The 19,672-nt window shown below is 37.5% G+C and overlaps 1 protein-coding gene across 4 annotated transcripts in view; it reads left to right on the forward strand.

The window, feature by feature from the left end:
* Positions 1–19,672, forward strand: part of AKT3 (AKT serine/threonine kinase 3) — a 152,916-nt gene that overhangs the window by 122,252 nt on the left and 10,992 nt on the right. For all 4 annotated transcript variants that reach the window (XM_066993933.1, XM_066993934.1, XM_013201875.3 and 1 more), the window contains exons 11-12: positions 11,661–11,875; positions 14,521–14,608. In XM_066993933.1, coding sequence (XP_066850034.1) covers positions 11,661–11,875; positions 14,521–14,608 — 303 coding nt within the window. The remainder of the gene's footprint in view (positions 1–11,660; positions 11,876–14,520; positions 14,609–19,672) is intronic.

Raw genomic sequence — 19,672 nt, forward strand, 5'->3', positions numbered from 1 at the left:
CATTTTGTTAATTTTCTTTTAACAGAAATTAATAGATGTTTTGCAGAGAGACAGGAAAGGCAGTAGAAATTGATGAGCAAATTAAAATGGAGAGGAGCTAGCTGGGGAGTTGTTTGTCCAGGAATATAGAGGAACTGAAGGGCGGTATGATTTTTGCCGTGGCTTAAGCACTTTCCTTTTTATCTCCTTTTCCTTTAAATGTCATTTGAGTTTAAAGATGGAGGCATTTAAGTAACGCGCTTTTTAAAGTTCTCTGCAGCTTTTATATAAATAATAGATATGTGCCATCATTTTCCATCTCTAGTATCCCTGGATAATAAAGGTAGATAGGGAAAAAAGGAATTTGTGGAAAATGGCATAAGTTAAGGTAAGGCATCTGTTAAGATGTTGCTAGATGGCACCTGCATTCACAAGGCTTTAAGAACAGTATGAATTTCAAGAGTTGGAACAGTGCTGTTAGGAGAAACAATGGAAAAGAGACTATTTTGACTATTTTGTGCTCCATCTTCCATCATGCTGTAGAGAGCGAGTTCTCACTTATGTTGAGTTACCTCTGGTGAGCAGTAATAAAGCCTACTTGTTGGTGGCTTTTGGGGTTTATCTGGCGGAGGGAATAGTTTCAGTTGCTAGTGGGATTCTTTTTATTTTCTTCACTTCACTTGATTCTTTCTTTTTCAGGAAAGGATAAGGAGACAGTCCACCAAATTGTCTGTATTAGTACTAATATATTTGTAATGTTGTGCATAGTGGTTATGCTAAAACCTGAAGCCTGTAGTTGTGCTCTAGCAAGCTGGAAAGAATTTCATACATAAAATTTTCTTAGAGTGAGGTAATTTTATTTTTTTGAGGGTAGGAGGTATTTCTTTACCTTTATACTTTTTTTTGTCCTTTTTATAGTAAAATTTGATTAAGAAGGGCATTTTGTTCTTTGGTGGCAATTTCCAATTACTTTGCACCCAGAAGCAGTGCCTGCTGTGTTGTTAAGAATGCATTGAATTTCTTTGCATTCCTACTCTTGTCTTAGCTTCTTTGCTCCTCCAGTGTTTCCATGAGATTTCATACACCCTTGTAATTATGGGAGTCCTTTATTCCTTGTCCTCTGGCAGCGTAGAAGGAAGACAGGTTGCGACTGTCCAGAAGTAAGCTTCTTGTAGCATCTTATCCGATGCCTCAGGCAACATTGTGCAGACAGACTCAGTCGAGATGGATGTGTGAACTCGTGTGGATGTATTTCTGGGTTTTGTTCCTGTCTTTGAATATAATCTTTTTAGTGCTGAGCTAATTATGTAGTCTCAGTTTTACTGTTGAGTTAGAGTACCTGATCAACTTTCCAACTGTAAAACAGTTTGAAAATCAAATGTAGCTTACATGCAAGACCCAACAAAATTAGAAGTGTTAAGTACGTTTTGGCAGTTCACTTTTATTATGCCCAGTCCTCAAATGTACCAGCAGACAATCATCTGAATGTTAGTTATTTTTCACATGCTTATGTGATCACACAAAAAGTACATGCTAAAAAGAAGCAGATGGTGACAGATGGGGAAGGTTGAATAAGGTGGTTTTGGAAACCTAGAAAAATGCACTTCTGTAATAGTGTAAAAATAAAAATTCTTTGATCGCCAAGTTAGAATGAACAAAATCGAGTGCCCCCCTTACATTCTCCCCCCCAACCACCAAAAAAAAAAAAAGAGAGAAAATCAACCAGCAAACCCACAACACCCTCAAACTTTACTGATAGAAAGAAATGGAACCTACAAGTGTTCAATGTATATTTAGGAAAATATGTCATATGGTGGTGTTTTGTCTGAGGACAGAATATTAATTTTTATCAGCCAGAGACTTGAAAAGGTGGAAGTCGTGTTTTTTCTTCCTTTTAAAATGATGCATTCAAATCAATTGTTTTCCATGCTCAAAGAGTGCTGTCAGAAAAGTTGTTCTTTGATGTCACCTATTTGTAGTGTTGCATGTATACAAGCATGTAATACTTTTCCTGGGGACAGCTGTATAACTAGAGCTAATCTGTAACAGGCAGTATTACATATTTGTCATATAGGCAAATACAAGGCTGAGAAAGAAGAGAAGATATAATCAACAAAAAATAATATTGCTGTTTTGTGTGTGGACTGCCACATCCAATAGACCTACCACTAGCATGAGGATTGAACATTTGCTTATTCTCTTGCATTAGTTTAATGGAGTTTTAACATAAGTATCTGTTATGTAAATAATAGTAATCAAAAAGATACCTTTAAAAAAATTTCAGTGGATGAAATGTATTTTGCTCCATAAATTAAAAAGTATTTGATCTGATAATCCGACAAGTACTTAATTACTAAGTCTTCTACCGACACTGATGCCATCATTATTTTTTATTTTGATAATTGAGTAGGTGTTTGTCTTAACCTATAGCATGAGGCATTACTGCATCATGGTGACAGAGAACATTTTGCTTTTGGTCGTTACCTTTTGCTTAAAACCAACCCCCCTCTACTTCTAAAAAGTGGTACTCATTTTCCTGAAAGCATGTTTTATTTCTTCAGTACCAAAACACTGTAGTTACGTTATATTCTGGTACACTAATTTTCTTTTGGCTTCAAAAGGATAGTTCAAGTTTGTTTACTCTCTGTTTACCAAGATGCTTCATACATAATCTGATTCTTAGTAGAGACACAATAGAATTTATTTTACCTGTGGAAATGTGGTTTAGTGTTGGCGTGTGCTCTTGAACAGCTGTCTGTTGTATATTTGGCTACATTTCACTTTTGGGTGAAGACCAGTCGGGGGTGGGAGGAGAAAGAGCACAAATGCCTGAAAATAGTTTCCCTTCTGATTTATGGGGATTTTACAACATGGAATTTTCTCTTTACACTGGAATTCCAAATACCAAATTGATTTTTATGTTGAAAGGAAATGGAAATGCAAAAAGTTGTTTTATCTTGAAATGGTAGTACCTCATGAAAAACTCAAATGTGGCCTTTTTTCTGTTTTGTTATCACGTACTATATTTTAGTGTACTGCATTGTATCATCTTACATGCCTAAGTCATCAGAAATGCTAGTAACTTGAATTTGAGCATTTTTGTCAGCTTGGCATTGCCAGCAGGGCCCTGAGGTGAACATGATGGAATGTGGACAAGACATGGTATACAGAGCAGAACATTTATTTATTTGCAATCACCAGCATCAAGATCAAAAGATGAGTGTATGAAAGCATTGCTCTGTTACACATAGAGAAGAGCTGCTGCAACAAGAGATAAATTAGTACAGGAGCTAGACTTTCACCTGAAACTGGATAACCAATGATGTAACATGAATTTGAATTTTCATGCAATCTGGTTAATCTCACCAGACACAAAAACTAATTGTCCACAAGCAATATCAGACTTCTCAAGGGGAAAGATGTAACAAATAAACAAAAATAATAAAACAAAAGACTAGAAAACAGATTAGCTTCATGTTGCCTATAAATAAACTGTTGTACTCAAACCAGGACTTAAAAGCACAGAGAGATTTTCTTATGAAAAACCCATTTGTGTGTAATACAAGTATGACAATTCTTATAAAGACTGTCTCAATAATATACTTGAAGCTTTTTTCATTAATTATCATTTAATCAATACACACATTATTTCCATCTCAGCAAAAATTTGAGAGCAATGAAACATAAACAAAAGCTGAATAAATTCTGTTTAACGTATGTAAAAATTCAAAATTATTTCAGCAAGAACGATGAACAACCAGAAAGAATTATCACGATATTATTATTACTTGTTATTTCTTACATGTGTTGCATCTTATAGTAGTGCATGGTATGGACTCTACTGCCACTACAGTGATGATTAATAGAGATATTAACAGGTCTGCAGTTTTTCATACAATGGTACAAATCTAGCAGAGACATGAGAGAGAACTGCCACACAATCATACAACCAGACAATCATCTAGGTTGGAAAAGACCTTCATGATGATCAAGTCCAACTATGAGCCTGACCTACTGAGTCCCATCACCAAAACATGTACCTCAGTGCCACCTCCACACATCTCCTGAATACCTCCAGGGATGGGGACTCCACCGCTTCCCTGGGCAGCCCGTTCCGATGCCTGACCACTCTCTCCATGAAGAAATTTTTCCTAATGTCCAACCTAAACCTCCCCTGAAGCAACTTGAGACCATTTCCTTGTGTCCTGTCACTTGTCACCTGAGAAAAGACACCACCACCCTCCTTGCTGCAACCTCAGGTAGCAAAAGTAGCTACCGGAAAGGCAGTTGTAGAGAGCAATGAGGTTTCCCCACAGCCTCCTTTTCTCCAGACTAAACAGTTATTTTACCATCTCTGGTTTTGTTTATTTGTTTGGTTTGGTTTGGTTTGGTTGTGTGTATGCATTGAATAGATTTTACTTTTGGGGGGTCTTTTTAGTCTGTTTTGGTATATTATATTTGATTGCTGGGTTTAAACTGGTGTCTTACAGTTCTTTGTTAGAATACTTTTTTCATGTGCAATAGCTTAACTCTTTTTTTAAACTCTATTTAAATTATGTTGTAGGTACTATCCCTTCTAGAAGGTTGAGCACTATTAGTATTGCATGCTTTTTGCTCAGGCATTTGGAGGCATTGCTTAATTCATATTTATACCAAGACGTAAAATTTCTGACACAGCCTAACGTGTGCCTGTGAATGAAAAAATTTAGTTTGCTATTTATTTTAAGGTTACATGAGGAGAGACTAGGTAGGATGTAGGAAATCCGTAGAACAAAAAAGTATTAGGGAGATTGTCTGTGTAATGACCAGAAGTAAAACAGTAGTTCATAGATAAAAAATAGAGAAAAACAATCTGCAAAACTTAGAGCAGTACTGGAAAACTTTTTTCCTTTATTTAATTCTCAGATATCCATTTCCCAGGATATCTATAACCTTGGCATTTTGTCTTTTCAGCCCTGTAACACAAACAATGAGCATCCATTTAAGCAATGCTTACCCTCTTCATCAGAAGATGTAGTTACAGTAAATAAATTTGTGTAATATTGGGCAAACTTACCCTTCTGTAGGGAGGATTTTCATATATTTGGCATAAACATCTGTTTCTATTAAAAAAAAAAGAGTATAACCTTAGTTCATTAGTGTTAGGTCATAAACTTTCTCTTTGTTGCAGTAGCTACTGCAATTGCTAGAAAGTTCTAGCAAATACACTTCTTTAACTTTTGTTGAGTAATATGTGGATGAATATTTGTTAGCAGACCAACACCTGCAGCAATAAAAATGTGTGAAGGGTTACCAGGAACGCTTACAGAACATACACTCCACCTGAACTGTAAGGTTAATTGAAAACAGTTTTTTCCCCTTAAATTAACGGTACATTGGTGTATCCAAGTTCTCAGTTTTCTATCACAACATAGGTGTGCAGACAGTTTGTTTAGATGTTTAAATCTTTTCCCATCTGTTCTGTCGAATTTATTGATTGAGCAAGCTATTTGTTTGTAACGTCCTATCGGAGAGTCTACATATAATATATTAAGAGTAACCATAACTAGGTCAAAAATTTAATTGTTTTCCCATTAAGTTGCCTTAGTTATCTAGCACAAAGTACCAAAATGAGATTTTGAAGCCGTTCTTTTAAAAATAAAACCCAATGCTGACAACCATTTGTAGAAGATCAACAACAAATTATATGAGGCCTTTCATTTGCAACGTTACTGCTATATTTGTCAGTTTGTAGAGTCCAGAAGTTATAGCAAATAATTAATGTTTAGTGTCCTGTGGGAAGTATAGTTCTTGGTTATGTGAATTTTTGGTGTGCAACCAAAAAATCTTCCAGAAGCTGCTTATCAGAGATGTTTTCTTTCAAGAAAATGCAGTAAAAATAAAATTAAGGGTTTTTCTATATTGAGCTCAGTTTGTGTCCAAGGCAGTCACACCTTGTCCAGTGTTATGTGATTACTGACATATCAGAGAATCCTAGTTTCACTGAAATCGAGGGGAAATACATGACTGACTTTAGATGATCATAGGTTTCATATAGGCTGCCAACCTTCCAATTTTTATTTTTTTTTCCTCCACAAAATCATGCGCATTGCATGTGTTTATATTGACTTATCTTTGTCTGATTCATTTAACTGCCTGGTTCGTAAGTCTTTGTCCCAAACCCTTGTAAATAAAAGTTTTCAGATGTATCTACAAACAGTTGCAGCAGGTCAGAAAACTTTTGGCTCTGCTACTGAAGGTATAAGGAGCCTATACAATAAAATATACATTTTCACTACTTTTGCCGTAAGAATTAAATGGACATGAGGCACAGAAACAGGTTGCCCAGAGAGACTGTGGATGCCCCATCCCTGGAGGTGTTCAAGGCCAGGCTGGATGAGGCCCTGAGCAACCTGATCTAGTGGGTGGCATCCCTGCCTGTGGCAGGGTGGTTGGAATGAGATGGTCTTCAAGGTCCCTTCCAACCCAAGCGATTCTATGATGATTCTTAAAGGAGTGATGTTCCTATAAACAAAGGATGCTTGCAGACGTGTTGATTGATGAGTCTAAAGATGAAAATCTACAATCATGAATGAAGTAGAGGAATTATTTTTAATGGATTTTGTTTTCTGTGTGAGAGAAAACTTGCCTTATACTAATGTTTTTTATTAATATTTTCCAGCAGTGGGGAATAGTATTAGGAGATTACTTTTTTTTTCTTCCACTAAATTAAAATAAAAGAATATTTTTTTCTGATCTGTAGTTATTAGTCAGCGAAACAAATCCTTACATACAAGGAGAAAAATATTGTATTGCTGCAGTCTTTATTGCCCTGCAGTGTGTTTGTGTTGCCTGGGTCATTGCAGGCACAAAGTTCAGTCTGTGAAATTAATTCTGAGTTTTGTATGGAGGGCTTGATGGTCTTTGCTCTGTTTATGAAACACTATCTCACACATCCTTGGCCATTGCTTTTACTGGCTTATGCTTACCAGCAACTCTGAAGGGTGCAGACACCCTTCAGGAAAGTGGAATCTCTGGTGAATGCTTCCTTTTCGCTTTTTACAGGTGGCTTTTTTTCCCTGCTATCCCAGTAAATTTTGGAGAGAGTTGGGAGCAGTGCTGTAAAGCATGAGAAACCGTGGCATGGACTACTACTGCCATATTTACTGTCCAGCTTTCTTTAAAACGTATATATGTGTATGTGTGTATATATAGAGATGTAATGCTTCTTAAATATAGCTCCTGACTAACGAAACAAATACTGTTTTAGCTAGTGTTGAGATTTTAATGTAAAATAAGCATAAGAGCAGTGCTTTGTTGCCTTCTGTGCGCAATACAAATGAAGTTGTAAGGTAAATAAATAGCTTTCCCTTAGCTGAAACTATAATATTGTCCAGTGCATCTAAAAGATCCATAAAAGCACTAAAGTACCTGCGTATGCCTGGAAGCAGACGCCTGACTAATGTTTCTTGGTTGTTAGAAAGGGTGTATGTTATTTAACCTCTTGCATGTTTATCTAAAACTGGAAAAATACAAACTTTAGTAGCACCTGTGCAGCTTTTTAAAAGCATCCATATAAATCCAGGCTATGTCCTCTTATTACAGATGTAAGTTTTAAAGCAGCATCAACGCCCATTAAAATGGCAATGTTTTCAGTGCAGCAATTAGTTTTTGCCCACTTTGGAGCCCTTTTGTACTGTGAGAGCGCTTTAGAGAAATACAGGTCGGGAAGGGAATCAGGCCCTTCGTCTTGCCATTAAGCGAGAACGGCTGCTGCAGCTGTCTGTGTGCAGGAATAGCTGGGAGAGTCTCTGTAACTGCTGTGGTGAGGACCGTGGGTGGAGTGTGACAAGCATTTCTTTCGGTGGCAATGCTATGTTCCACACCACCTGCCCTGGGGTTTCCACTTCTGCCTTCTCACTTGTGCTACTACAGCTGTTCACGTAATTATTTAGTGACTTAGGCCGAAAGACTTGATTCAGGTTGAATAACCCAGGGTGAAACACTTTTTTTCTTTTTCTTTTTCTTAGTACTGGTCTACTCTCTGACGTAATGTTGCATAATTTTAGCAAGGTAAGTGAAGTTGCGGTGAGGGAAGAGAAATGAAAGTGTGCATTGGGCTGGTGCTGCCTCTGGAAGAACCAGTCACTGAGCTAGAGCCCTAAAAACAAACAGTAAGATTCCCTCAAGTAATAAAAGCGATGGTCACTTCTTGTGTTTTATTTCTCATAATCTATGGCATCATCCAAACTGAACATCACTCAGCAGACCTCCTGCTTTACTTGACACTGGGAAGTCACTGGTACAGTGCTGGATGTGAGGTGTAAAATAGGGATGAGTGACTATGAATGTTATCCAGACACTGAAATCGCATCGCACTGGAGCTCTCATCTCCTAAAACTTCCACTAGATCTTGATGAGGTGGCTTGGAATTTTCATACCTCATGTGCAATGGTAGAAGAAGCAGATGAAGGAAGAGAAGTCATATACTTGAATGATTTGACTTTTTTAATTTTGAGGAAGAAAGCATGTAAACTTCATCTGTACTTCATGAAAATACACCTGACTGGAGTATGTACTCAGTGTAGCTGCTCTGTCTGTAGCTTATGAGTTCCATGTGATCCTTCTGTTTGATACCTCTAGAAAACAACCTACTGGTTTGTAACAAGTATCAGAGTGGATGAGCATGTGCCTTTTATGATGGTTTTGGTGATCCTGCTGTCTTCCCTGCTGCAACTGTGAAGGAAGTGGGTTGTTAGGACAGTGCATTGTCTTAAAGACAGATTTGTGTGCCCTTGCAGAACAGGAATTGGATGGAGATGATGGAGGTGGCTTTAGAGAGCAGTGTACAAAGTCTAAAAGACCAAAATTTCTGCTGAGGCTGGCCAGGTGCTTAGATGGGCACCCCATGTATACAAGGGTACCCCATACATACTGGAGGAGAGCAATAGGTGTTTGCCAACCCTCACAACCTAAGGAGACATTTCTAAAAGCAGGCATCCACCTCTTGACATGCGAAAGTTTTAATCACTCATAGGTACAAAGTATGCAACTATGTCACGTTTGTTTAGCACTGGGCTGAAGCTTTCTTGTCCTGTGTTCAGTGTAATTAAAACCAAATCCCTAAAGTCCAAGAATTGTTTGAAAAGGACCCTGTAATGCTATAGATGTGTGTGTATAGACATGTTCTTGTGCCTACTGTAATTGTATAGATTTCATCATAGGAGTTGCTGGACTCCAACACTTTCATTGATTTCTTACAGTCCAGAAATCGTAGGATTTCTTAACACCATGAGGAATAGAAATGTCTTAAAGAAAATAGTTGTGTGTATTTACAGTGAAAACATTAAACACAATTTTATTCCATTTATATTAAAATAAATTGAAATTCATTTTCCTTTATGTATACTGTTTTCAGGCTGTTTTCCTTTTGCCTAAACGAAACCCTTTTGATGCTCTTGCTTGTCTGGCTGGCTGTAAACCAGGTATTTAAACAAAAATAAAGAGTTGCCAGTTTTGCCAGCTGGGGATGAGAACCCGGCTGGTGATATGCGGGTTCGGGAGGCAGTTAATCCAGCTTTTATGCTTTTTTATGATTTTATGTAAAAAGAGGTTAAAAATCACATTTGGCTCTTTCTTTGTACCACTGTTTTGTTGCTGTTGTGGGAATGCAGCAAAAGGTTGCTCATACTTTTTATTATTATTAGGTAAATTCCTGCATAAATTAGGTAAAGCCCCAGATACGGTTTGCTTTAGCTGTTGGGCATGTGATTTGTCTTGCTCAGAGAATGAAATGTTTTATGTTCCCATTGCCTTCTTTTGTAAATCATATGTGCAAAACACACCTCAGCTTGCTTGTAAAAAGAATCTACCACTGCCTCGCAATTTTACGTATTTTAGTAACTTCAAAAGAAAAGTATAGCTAATGGTACAAATAGGAGAAATAATAACAGTGGTAATACGTGTATTAGAAAAATATATAATGCTTCTATTCTGTGGCAGAAGAAATGGTGATTTAAAGACCAGTGACACAGATTTCATATAAATTTTTTCAGCAAATGGCTTGCAGTATGCTGAAACTCATAGAATGTTTAATTAATTTTAAAATGCAGGAGTTATTTTAGTTGGTTTTGTCATATGTACTTATTCAGATAATTTGTTGTGTTTTACACTTTCCAAAATTTCACCCTCTATTTAGAAATATCAATGATGTAACGAGTCTGTGTGTTTTGGCACAGTTGTAAATAGTATGTGTTAATGTGTTAATATTTATGATTTTTTAATCATATATACACAAGAGGGATTTGCAATACACTTCTTTTCATCATGTTTCTACTACGTATCCTTAAGGACAGTGAAAACTAGGAATATGAATGCATTAATTACTGTGGGATTGTCAAAATTGCCGTGCTGAATCAGATGTATATTCTACTAATAGCATGTAGGAGATACTTCAGAGCAGGACTTGGATTCACTGCAGAAGAAAAAGGAGAGGCAGATAAATGAGCTCTACACCCCACATTAGGGCTGGCTGGTGTAGTGCGCATGTCCTTGTATGATACAATGTGGTCATGGCCACTTGGTGTCCCCCGATGGGTGAGGTCTGTGTCTGCCCTTGCTTCACAGGAAATTATTGGAAGTATTCTTACGCTTTTCAGAGAGTCACAATATAACATGCTCATGGAAAAATTTTATTTCTGATCTGCTAGAGTTTGCCTTATTCCTTGAAGCCTGAAGGTGTTACTACACATCCATGGGCTTTCTCTAGCATGTATCTTAATGACAGTTCCTGTGTGTCTTCTTCCTGTTTGAATTGGGGTAAGCTCTTGGTGGCTTTGGTTGCCTGCAACGGTGTGTTGCAAAAGGCATTTGTTTTCTGTGGATTAGTATATGCTTTTTAATCAGTCATATGTGCTGCTTTTCAGAATCTGCCTTTTAGTGATACAGAAACCATGGAAATTTCTTTAATTCTTTATAAATACAGTCCATCTATATTAGGCACATTTCTTTGGTCTGTCTTTCTGCTCATTATTTACATCTAATTTCTTGTTTTAAGGTTTTTGCCTCTTTAAAATACATTTCTACAGCAAATACTGGCAATTTAGGCACACGCCATTGTAGTGCCCTCTGTGTTACCATTTATCAAGTTCTAATTTTTACGACTTTTGAATGAAAGGGTATGATCACCTAGTAATGCACAGAAATCTGAACTATGTATGTATACATATAGTAACCTTTAGTTTCCTTATCACTTATGGTTTCATTATGGGTCTACGCTGTTATGTTGCTTTCATTTCTGTAATTCAGTATAAAGATCTACTGAGGTCAAGAGATGCTGTTTAGATTCCTTATTGCAATTCTCTAGAGCTCCTGAGAGGAGGACTGTGGAGTAATTGTTTTTAAGATAAGACACCCAACGTTGGAGGCATTATCATATTAACAAATGATATAAGCATTATATTTCTGTGATCATATAATATCATATAAACATACAGTATTGTGGTAAACATAGTATCGTATAAATGTTGCCATACTTCTGTGCACTAGTACAGTTCAGCTGTTTTGGACTACTTCATGGAACATAGTGAACCTTGTTGCATGGTGTGGAAGAAAACACATTCATATAGAGATGCATTGAATAGATGAAATGATCATGCCTGAAGTAGTGCATGTATTGCAGCTGGCTTTGATTTCTGTTGTAGGTGTTGGAAGATAATGACTATGGTCGTGCAGTGGACTGGTGGGGATTAGGCGTTGTCATGTATGAAATGATGTGTGGAAGATTACCATTCTACAACCAAGATCATGAGAAACTATTTGAACTGATACTAATGGAAGACATAAAATTTCCTCGAACTTTATCTGCAGATGCAAAATCATTACTTTCAGGCCTACTGATAAAAGATCCAAATAAGCGGTAAGTAAAATTACTTAGGTATACAGTGATAATAAATACTCTGATTATATTGCGTAATGTAAAAATAGGCCAGTGGTGCCTGGTCTTCCTGACTGAAGGATCTTTCAGTCATAGGAAAGGGCCATACACAGCCAGACAGCCTCAGAGTTCCACTTTTTCAGTACATCAATAATATACAACAGTGAGTTTAACAAGCAAAAGAAGAAAAGGGACGTGGAAGAGAATACTTTTTTAATCCTTCACAACAAAGTCAGATCTTTTCAGGTTTAGATTTTGTACTGGAACAAAGGGAGTGCTCTAGATTGTTTTTCAGAATATGAATTAGCCCTGAGTTGGCTATAATGCCTAATGGGAATAAACCACTTTTTCTTGGAAGTGATCATGCCTGAAGACACATAAAAGCTGCCACAGGTAAGTTTTATTAAAGCACGTAAAAAGAACACACATTAGATCATGTAAACTATAAACTTGTTAGATAATACATCTTACGTGTGAGATGTACATTGTTTGGAAGCAAGCATCACCCAGCTGCTGCCTGTGCCCCTTAGTTGTGGTTTTTTTCCTGAAGGATTGTTGTCTAGGTGATCTATTTTCCAGTGCCTCCCGCACTGGGCCGGCAGTGTCCAGTCCCTCTGGTTCCAAAACAAATCTCTGTCTTTGTAAATCAGTGAGATTTGTCTCTTTTTCCCAGTCTCCCTGGTCTTCTTGATCCCTTAGGCTGCAGGCATTCCTCTGTGTGTCCTTCTCTCTTCTCTAGTCCTCCTTCATCCTCAGTTTGTACTCAAGTTTTCTGTAGCAGGCATGTGCTTGCTGGCACTCAGGGCAGGACCAGTCACCATGTCCCTCTGAGGGATTCACCTGCACTGAGCTAGGTGTAGCAGCCAGGACAGTACAAGCAGTCAGCCTTTCCGTTGCTGCCCAATATCTATTTTAACTAAATTTACTCCATGTACTAAAAGCAAATTGTGACCAACCAAATAAATACATGGAAAGTAAAGTAAAAATTTGTCTCTGTAGTAATTCCTAATGCATTTTAACCTCCAAACAGTTTGACCCATCAAATATATTAACCTTTAGAATTGAAGAGATACTTCCCTGTAATTAATCTTTGCAGACAGTGGTGTTTGTTACAGACTTATATTCACAAGCTTATTCATATTCAAGTTTTGGTGCTAGCTACTGATAAATAGGGTAGGAGCACAGAGGTTAACTGCAGCACAGCTTTTCTCTGAGCAGCTGGATGGGAAGATACTGAGAGAAGTCTGGAGACTGCAGACTTGGATGCTTAGCGGAGATGTAGAGAATTTTGTAATGGGTAGCTGAGAAACAAAGAAAAATACTGCATGGAAATGAGAATAACTTTATATCCAGTCACTACAGGGCTGAGGTAGTTGTCCAGAATGTTTCTGTAATTTTGTGAATTATTGCTCCTTGCTTTAGAGAGGAATTTGTCTTAAAAGGTTGCTTTAAAAACTTTCTTTATATCTTTAGCAATTCATTTTAATGAAACACAAACTGCCTGTGTCATTCTCCTTGTTAGTATTTAACAATTATGGGCTGTTTGTTCACTTAAGATTATTACTATTTTTTTCCTGTTGCAACTTCTTTCAGTTAGACCATAGGATAGCTGGACTTAGGAAGAAGTTAGATGAAAGCTGAGCAGTCCTGAAGTCCACCTGCTGTTGAAAGGGGAAGAGGTTCCTTCCTCTGGATGTGTGGCTCTATCTCCACCAACAACAGCTTAAGGGAGCTCACTGAACCTGTTGATGAGTCAAAATTGACTCGCTAAAGCAACAAAAAAATGCCAGTTCGTTCTTGTTTTCTTGTTGTAGGGTTAGTTTTCTTCCACGTTAGTGAGCTGACTCAGCTCTCGGACTCCAGTGAGTATTGCGATCAGTGAAAATGATGCTGTAGTTGGAAGTGAGAGGGGAGAGGGCAGGGACCCTCTTCTTTTGGCAGCAGTGACTGCTTACATGAGCTCAAATCACCCCATGCAAGTTCACTCAAAGTAGGTGGAATTCACTTCCTAAGATGATTTGCCAGAGTCTGGCTTTGGCAAGCTATGGGCCACAGTGGATAGTGTGGTTATTTACAATGGCCTTTAAATAACCTTCTCAGCAGGCCTACAATTTATTAATTTATACTAATTGACTCAGATTGAGACTATTTTATGGTAATTTGTTAATTGTTACAGCACCCAGATGCAACAGCAGCGAACACTGTATAAAAATGATGTGTGAATCATTACTGATTCAGTGCTTGGCACCTCCCTGGCAAAATTTTGTGTCAGTGCTGTTAGGTTGGTTTTGGTTTTTAATAGTGCCAGAACTTTAGTTGGTCTTTCAAGAAAACTAAAATTAAGTATGTCTTTTAAATGAGTGGATTATTAAAAACTGATTGTGGACAGTAATGAACACCATAGTTGGAATAATCAAATAGAACAGAACATGATTTGGACAATTTTGTTACCGCTTCTTATCTTGATATCACTTGAATTCATATTAAACAGGTGAGAATTTCATATTAAATAGGTCAGAATTTTTCCTGGATATTCAGAAATTGTTGTTTTTCTAACAATTACAGTAATTTAATCTCCTTTTAAGAGTAATGCTTGTTTAATATGATTTTTTAAATTCTCTCTTTAGACTTGGTGGAGGCCCAGATGATGCAAAAGAAATCATGCGTCATAGTTTCTTTGCTGGAGTAAACTGGCAAGATGTATATGATAAAAAGGTATGTCTTTATATGACATTGAATAGTCTGGCTTCTGTTAGATTGTTGATAGTCATAGAACTGTTGCTCTCTGGAACCATGTTTTTCTTTGCGACTTTTCATGTTAATACATGCAAATAATTATTCTGAACTAGGTGAACTTATTTAATCTTTCATTTCTCAATTTGCCACTGGACCAAAAATAAATTTTGCAAACCAAACTAAACTCAGCACAGATTTTTCTTTTGTTATGTGTATGTCCAATTTTTTTCCTTTACATTTTTTCTTCCTGGGTGTTCAAGAGAAAAGTAGGTGTATGAATCAAGAAGATGATAAAAAATAAAAAATGGATTTTTTTCGTGAATTTTATTTCTGCCTTTTATTGAAATATTGATTTTATTGAAATTTTATAATGGAGAAATTGAAAGCAAAAATCTACTTCCTGATTTTCTGGGTTTAAGTAGATATCTTTTTAAACTAATTTTTAGAGAAATATATAGGAAAATTAAAACGGCATTATAATTCTGAGCCAAAACAGCTTGTGGAGAAAGAGAGTACTGGGAACTGGATTTGAACAGTTTTGTCTAAACGCAGTCCTGTTCCCGCAATGATCAACACTTGGGGAATGATTTTAGAAAATGAATTTATCTTACTAAGTAGTGAAACTCAATTTGACTTAAGTTGTTTTTATATACATAAGCTGATTTTCTCTCAGTACTTGCGTAAGAAGTTTCTTGTTGCTATAAAACCCTTCTATTTTGATGAAGTCTTTTTTCTGTTTTTTTTTCCAACTGTTATATATTGTTAATCTGCCAGTTGAGCTGCGTAATTTTAAAATTTTTCTCCTCTTTTGCTTTGTTCAAAAAAAAGGAAAATGGAAGACATACGAACGAGCAGAATATGTTTATGCTCCAATGTCAATGCTACAAACTGTTTTTTCAGTTGTTGTTGAACTGGAATTTTAAAAATGTGTGGTTGTTGGTGTGGTATTTCTCTGACAAATACCAGAATTGAAATGCGAACCTTATATTATGATACAAAATATGGTACTCTCTGAAGTTACTTGATACAAGTGTGATTTTTCCCTGGCAGTATCATGATGTTTCAAGAACCTTGAAAATAAATAATCAGGACAAGTATACTGATCAGGTTACTGGTTGGTTGTGTAAGGACATTGTAGAGAAGTATTTGAGGATAAAATCTGAAAATGGAAGTTGAGGACCTGGAACTGGTTGGATTGACATGTGCCGTGATTGAATGAGAAAGAAAAAGCTGTTACATTACTCTTCCTCTGTTGAAAAAGATTTCGTAATTGTTTTGCATTAGAAACCGAGTTCTCAATTCTACACTGTGTTCAACATCAAATTCAGTTAAGAAAATATATATACTTTTAACTTACAAGCATGTGCTTCGAATCTTTCCAAATCAACATGGCAAGTGCTTTAGAGTCATGATCTTATTCTGAGCTATTAAAATAAATGGAGGTATTTTGCTTCTACATAAACGCGGGTAGTATGTATGCCTTTATGCTCGTGGAGGTGGATATGGCTTATTGGAGTGTTATAACTGGAGAAATTGCAGTCACTCTTTGTTTACTCTGTCCACTGCTGCTTTGAGAAACTAAATTTGCTAGTAAAAAATGAATTGGATTTCCTCAGTTAACTTCAAGGACCACAGGAATTATTTTTGTGCAGTATTGACATGCAATGTGTTCTTTATGGGAAAAATAGCTCATTAAAATTACTTCTGACAGTACGTTTTTCTGTTTAATTCCAAAATAGTTTTATTGCTACTATAAAGCCATTTGTCTGGTTGGTTGAGATGTCCAGTCGTCCCTCCTGTGCATGCACTGTCGTACCAGTTCTGAAGTATGCAGAGTGGAAGACCGTGCTCGGAAATGTAAACTTAAAGCACAATAATAAGCTTAATGAACTTTAACTGAGCATTTTTATTACAATGCTTATGTGAAAATTTTTGAGATTTTGGTGTGTGATACAATTTCTAAAATAACTCAGGAGTATGCATCAAACACATTTGATTTTCAGATAGCTTTATCCTTTATGCTTGCTTTTCTGTTGCTGTTTATTATTAGTAGTAGGGTCACTTGATTAAATTTATAGTCGATATAATCATTTGCATAGTAAAAGTATTTCACAGTATTCTTGTTTGAGGTTTATGCACCATGAAACTGTAATTTTCTGGCTGCATTTCAGGCATGTGTTTCTGTTAGTAACGAAAGAACTGAAGTTCACATTCAGAGTAATGGAAACCAAAAAATCATGTGGATTCCAAGTAGTTTCTGGGGAATAGTTTTGTGCATGTGCACGCTGAGCCATTGTGCCACTGATTTTATCGTTTTTACTCAAGATTAAGGACATCTCTGTACTTACAAGCGTACCTCTTTACTGGTGTGATTAGAGACAGAATTCTCTGTCTGTAAACTTCGAGTGTTTCATGCAGCAAACAGTCAGGTCAAATGCTCTGTCAGGTCAAATGGATCCAAATGGTCAAACAGAATTATTAGCTCTCTGATAGTGCTAACTAATTCAACTAATTTGGTACTTCACAATGATAATAAAATGTTGCATGGTACACTGGAGCAGAGAAGGTCGTTGCCTTTAAATGAAAAATGTATAGTACTTAGCATTTGCGATCAGATGTGTTTATTTTTGGCAGAAAAATCATGAGGGCATATGAAAGAGAGCAGTCTGTGCCAGGTTCTTCCTGTGATCAGCTCAACCCTGATGAGTTTTCGTCTCTGTGCATGAGTATGAGAAATTGAATAGTTTGGCAAACTCTGAAGACTTCAAAAGCCCGTATACTTCTAAATAAATTATTTGTTTTATTTTTAGCTAGAACCAGGAAGCTTTCTGACATTTCTCTGTTACTCATTTAAGAATAGTTTTAGAGTATTTTTATTTGGGTTGCAAAAATATTCTGAAATTGTCAGATGTTCTGTCTAGGATCTTTCACTGAACAAGAAACACATGGGCATTAAGTTAAAGGTAGGAATTTGGGTATGTCTTCAGGCATGCAGCTTGAAGCACTTGGGTAGCTTCATGTCAGAGGAAATCCAGACCTTTTAGCGAATTCTGGGTTTCCTCCTGTGTGTAATCTGGAGGAAAAAAGAGGAGGAAGCTGTGCAGGAGTTTGGGCTGAGTTGCATATATCTTCTGATTTCTGCTAGTGTCTCTGGTTATTCCTGGAGCAAATTTCTTTGTTAGTACTGGGAGGGGAGTAGGGGCAAATGGCAGCAGTGGTTGCAGCTGAGGTGCCCAACCTCGCTGAGGACTGGCGGAGCAGTGCTGCCCAAGGCACCTCTCTTACATCAGCGTGAAGTCGGACAGCTGCATGAAGCTGTTCCTTATCCTCCAGCTGTGACGGCTTTTGCTTTACTTAAGGCACAACCACAACAGATGATGAAATCCCATGATTAAAGCTCTGGGTTCAGGTCTGGCAAAATCTGTGACATAACTACAGTGCTGAATGCGTATTTAAGTGCTTTTGTGTATCAGATTTTAAGGGAAGGGGCAGGAGGGAAATAAGAAAATGCCAACATCTGGTTCTAAGCAGTTGCTGTTTGAGTCGTACTATTTTGGCACAATTACCCGCTGCGTAATAAAGCCTGTAGAAATGACCCTTGTTGCTTGCTTTTATGTTGTTGCCGTGCAAAGTAGTGAAAAGATCAGAAAGCTGCTAACCAGTCTGATCTTTTCATTGTGTTTCCAGTGATACTATAAACTGTACGTGCACAGCTAGTGATTGATTACCACCTCTTCGCCCAGCTGCTTGAATTTACAAAGAGGAGAGTATAACATAAGGGTGTCTGATCCTTAAACAAGCCATTGCTGCTGTAGCCCCGAGGCTCACGAGTTCCCTCTGCCTTATCAGCTGCTGGGAAAATGGGGTTCAAGCATGGGCAATCCCCCCGATGAACCTGTGCGTATGTGGTGTGTCCCCCTGCACTAAAACCCCAGCTCTGCCTCCTCCAGGCTGCCTGGGACCACCTCTGACCCCACAGCACACGTGGTTGGTTTCCTACCAGGGCTCGTAGGCTAGTCCCGGCTCCCTGCTGTCCTTTGGCTTGGCCACCCGCATGGGGCAGAGGAGCCAGTCCCCACGGCAGTACTTGCTGAGCAGCTTGATGCTCAGTGGAAACCAGTTTGGGGGTGGGATGCGGCTGGGGATGGCTCTTCTCTTCAGTGAGCTCAACTCTATAATTTTGTGGTCTTTGTGTCTTTGCTCCATCGTGGTGCGTTTGCCCAACCATTCAGAGTTTATTAGGGAAGGACGTACAGACTGACAGAGTGCTCATCAGCTCCTGTTTCCTTTGGTAACTGAGTAACTGAGCTAGTGTCAGAAAAAGGACGCACAGTATCATTAGGAGAGGAAAATCAGTACTTTAAAGAACTTTCATATTTTTAGTTAAAGTATTGTTGACAGCCTACTGTTGAAAACTGAGCTAAAGGTTTTGTGTTGTTAGTATCTCTGCATGATTTTTAGGATCACCAACTATTTGCTTTGAAGGGAGCTTAGAAGATATGAGTGAGGAAACACATTGACAGATATGCATCAGAAAAAAAAATTAGATTTTGAGACAGGCTTTGCTAGTGTCCCTTTAAGGTTCTTTATTGTGTTATTTGGTTCTTATATTCATTTATATAATGAATTTCGGTTTACGTGAAAATAGGCTGTTTACTTGGAATGTCATTTAGTATGTTATCTAGTCTGTTAATGCAAATACATATTTCTTTGAGTTGGGAAGTCTGTGAATCGTGACATGTTTTCAGCACTTAAAGCCGAGCCTGCTTGTGATGAAATACAAAGGTGCGTTGCAGTGACGCGACCCCATTCTCTTCTCGCTGTATAATGCACGTGTTCTGCCGTTCTCATTAGGCTAATCCGTCTCCTCTGCTTGATTCTTGAGAATAACAGCTTTGCAGTTTTGGTAACATAGCTCTCCAGGGAAGGTTAACAGAGAAGGAAGTTTGATTTCTGGACATCAGATTATGAACACTTAACTACCAATACATAATTAACTTTCATAGCCAGAAAGAACTGTAACATTTGACACAATTTTTGACA

Source organism: Anser cygnoides, chromosome 3 (assembly GCF_040182565.1).
Source record: "Anser cygnoides isolate HZ-2024a breed goose chromosome 3, Taihu_goose_T2T_genome, whole genome shotgun sequence".
Classification (NCBI taxonomy): Eukaryota; Metazoa; Chordata; class Aves; order Anseriformes; family Anatidae; genus Anser; species Anser cygnoides.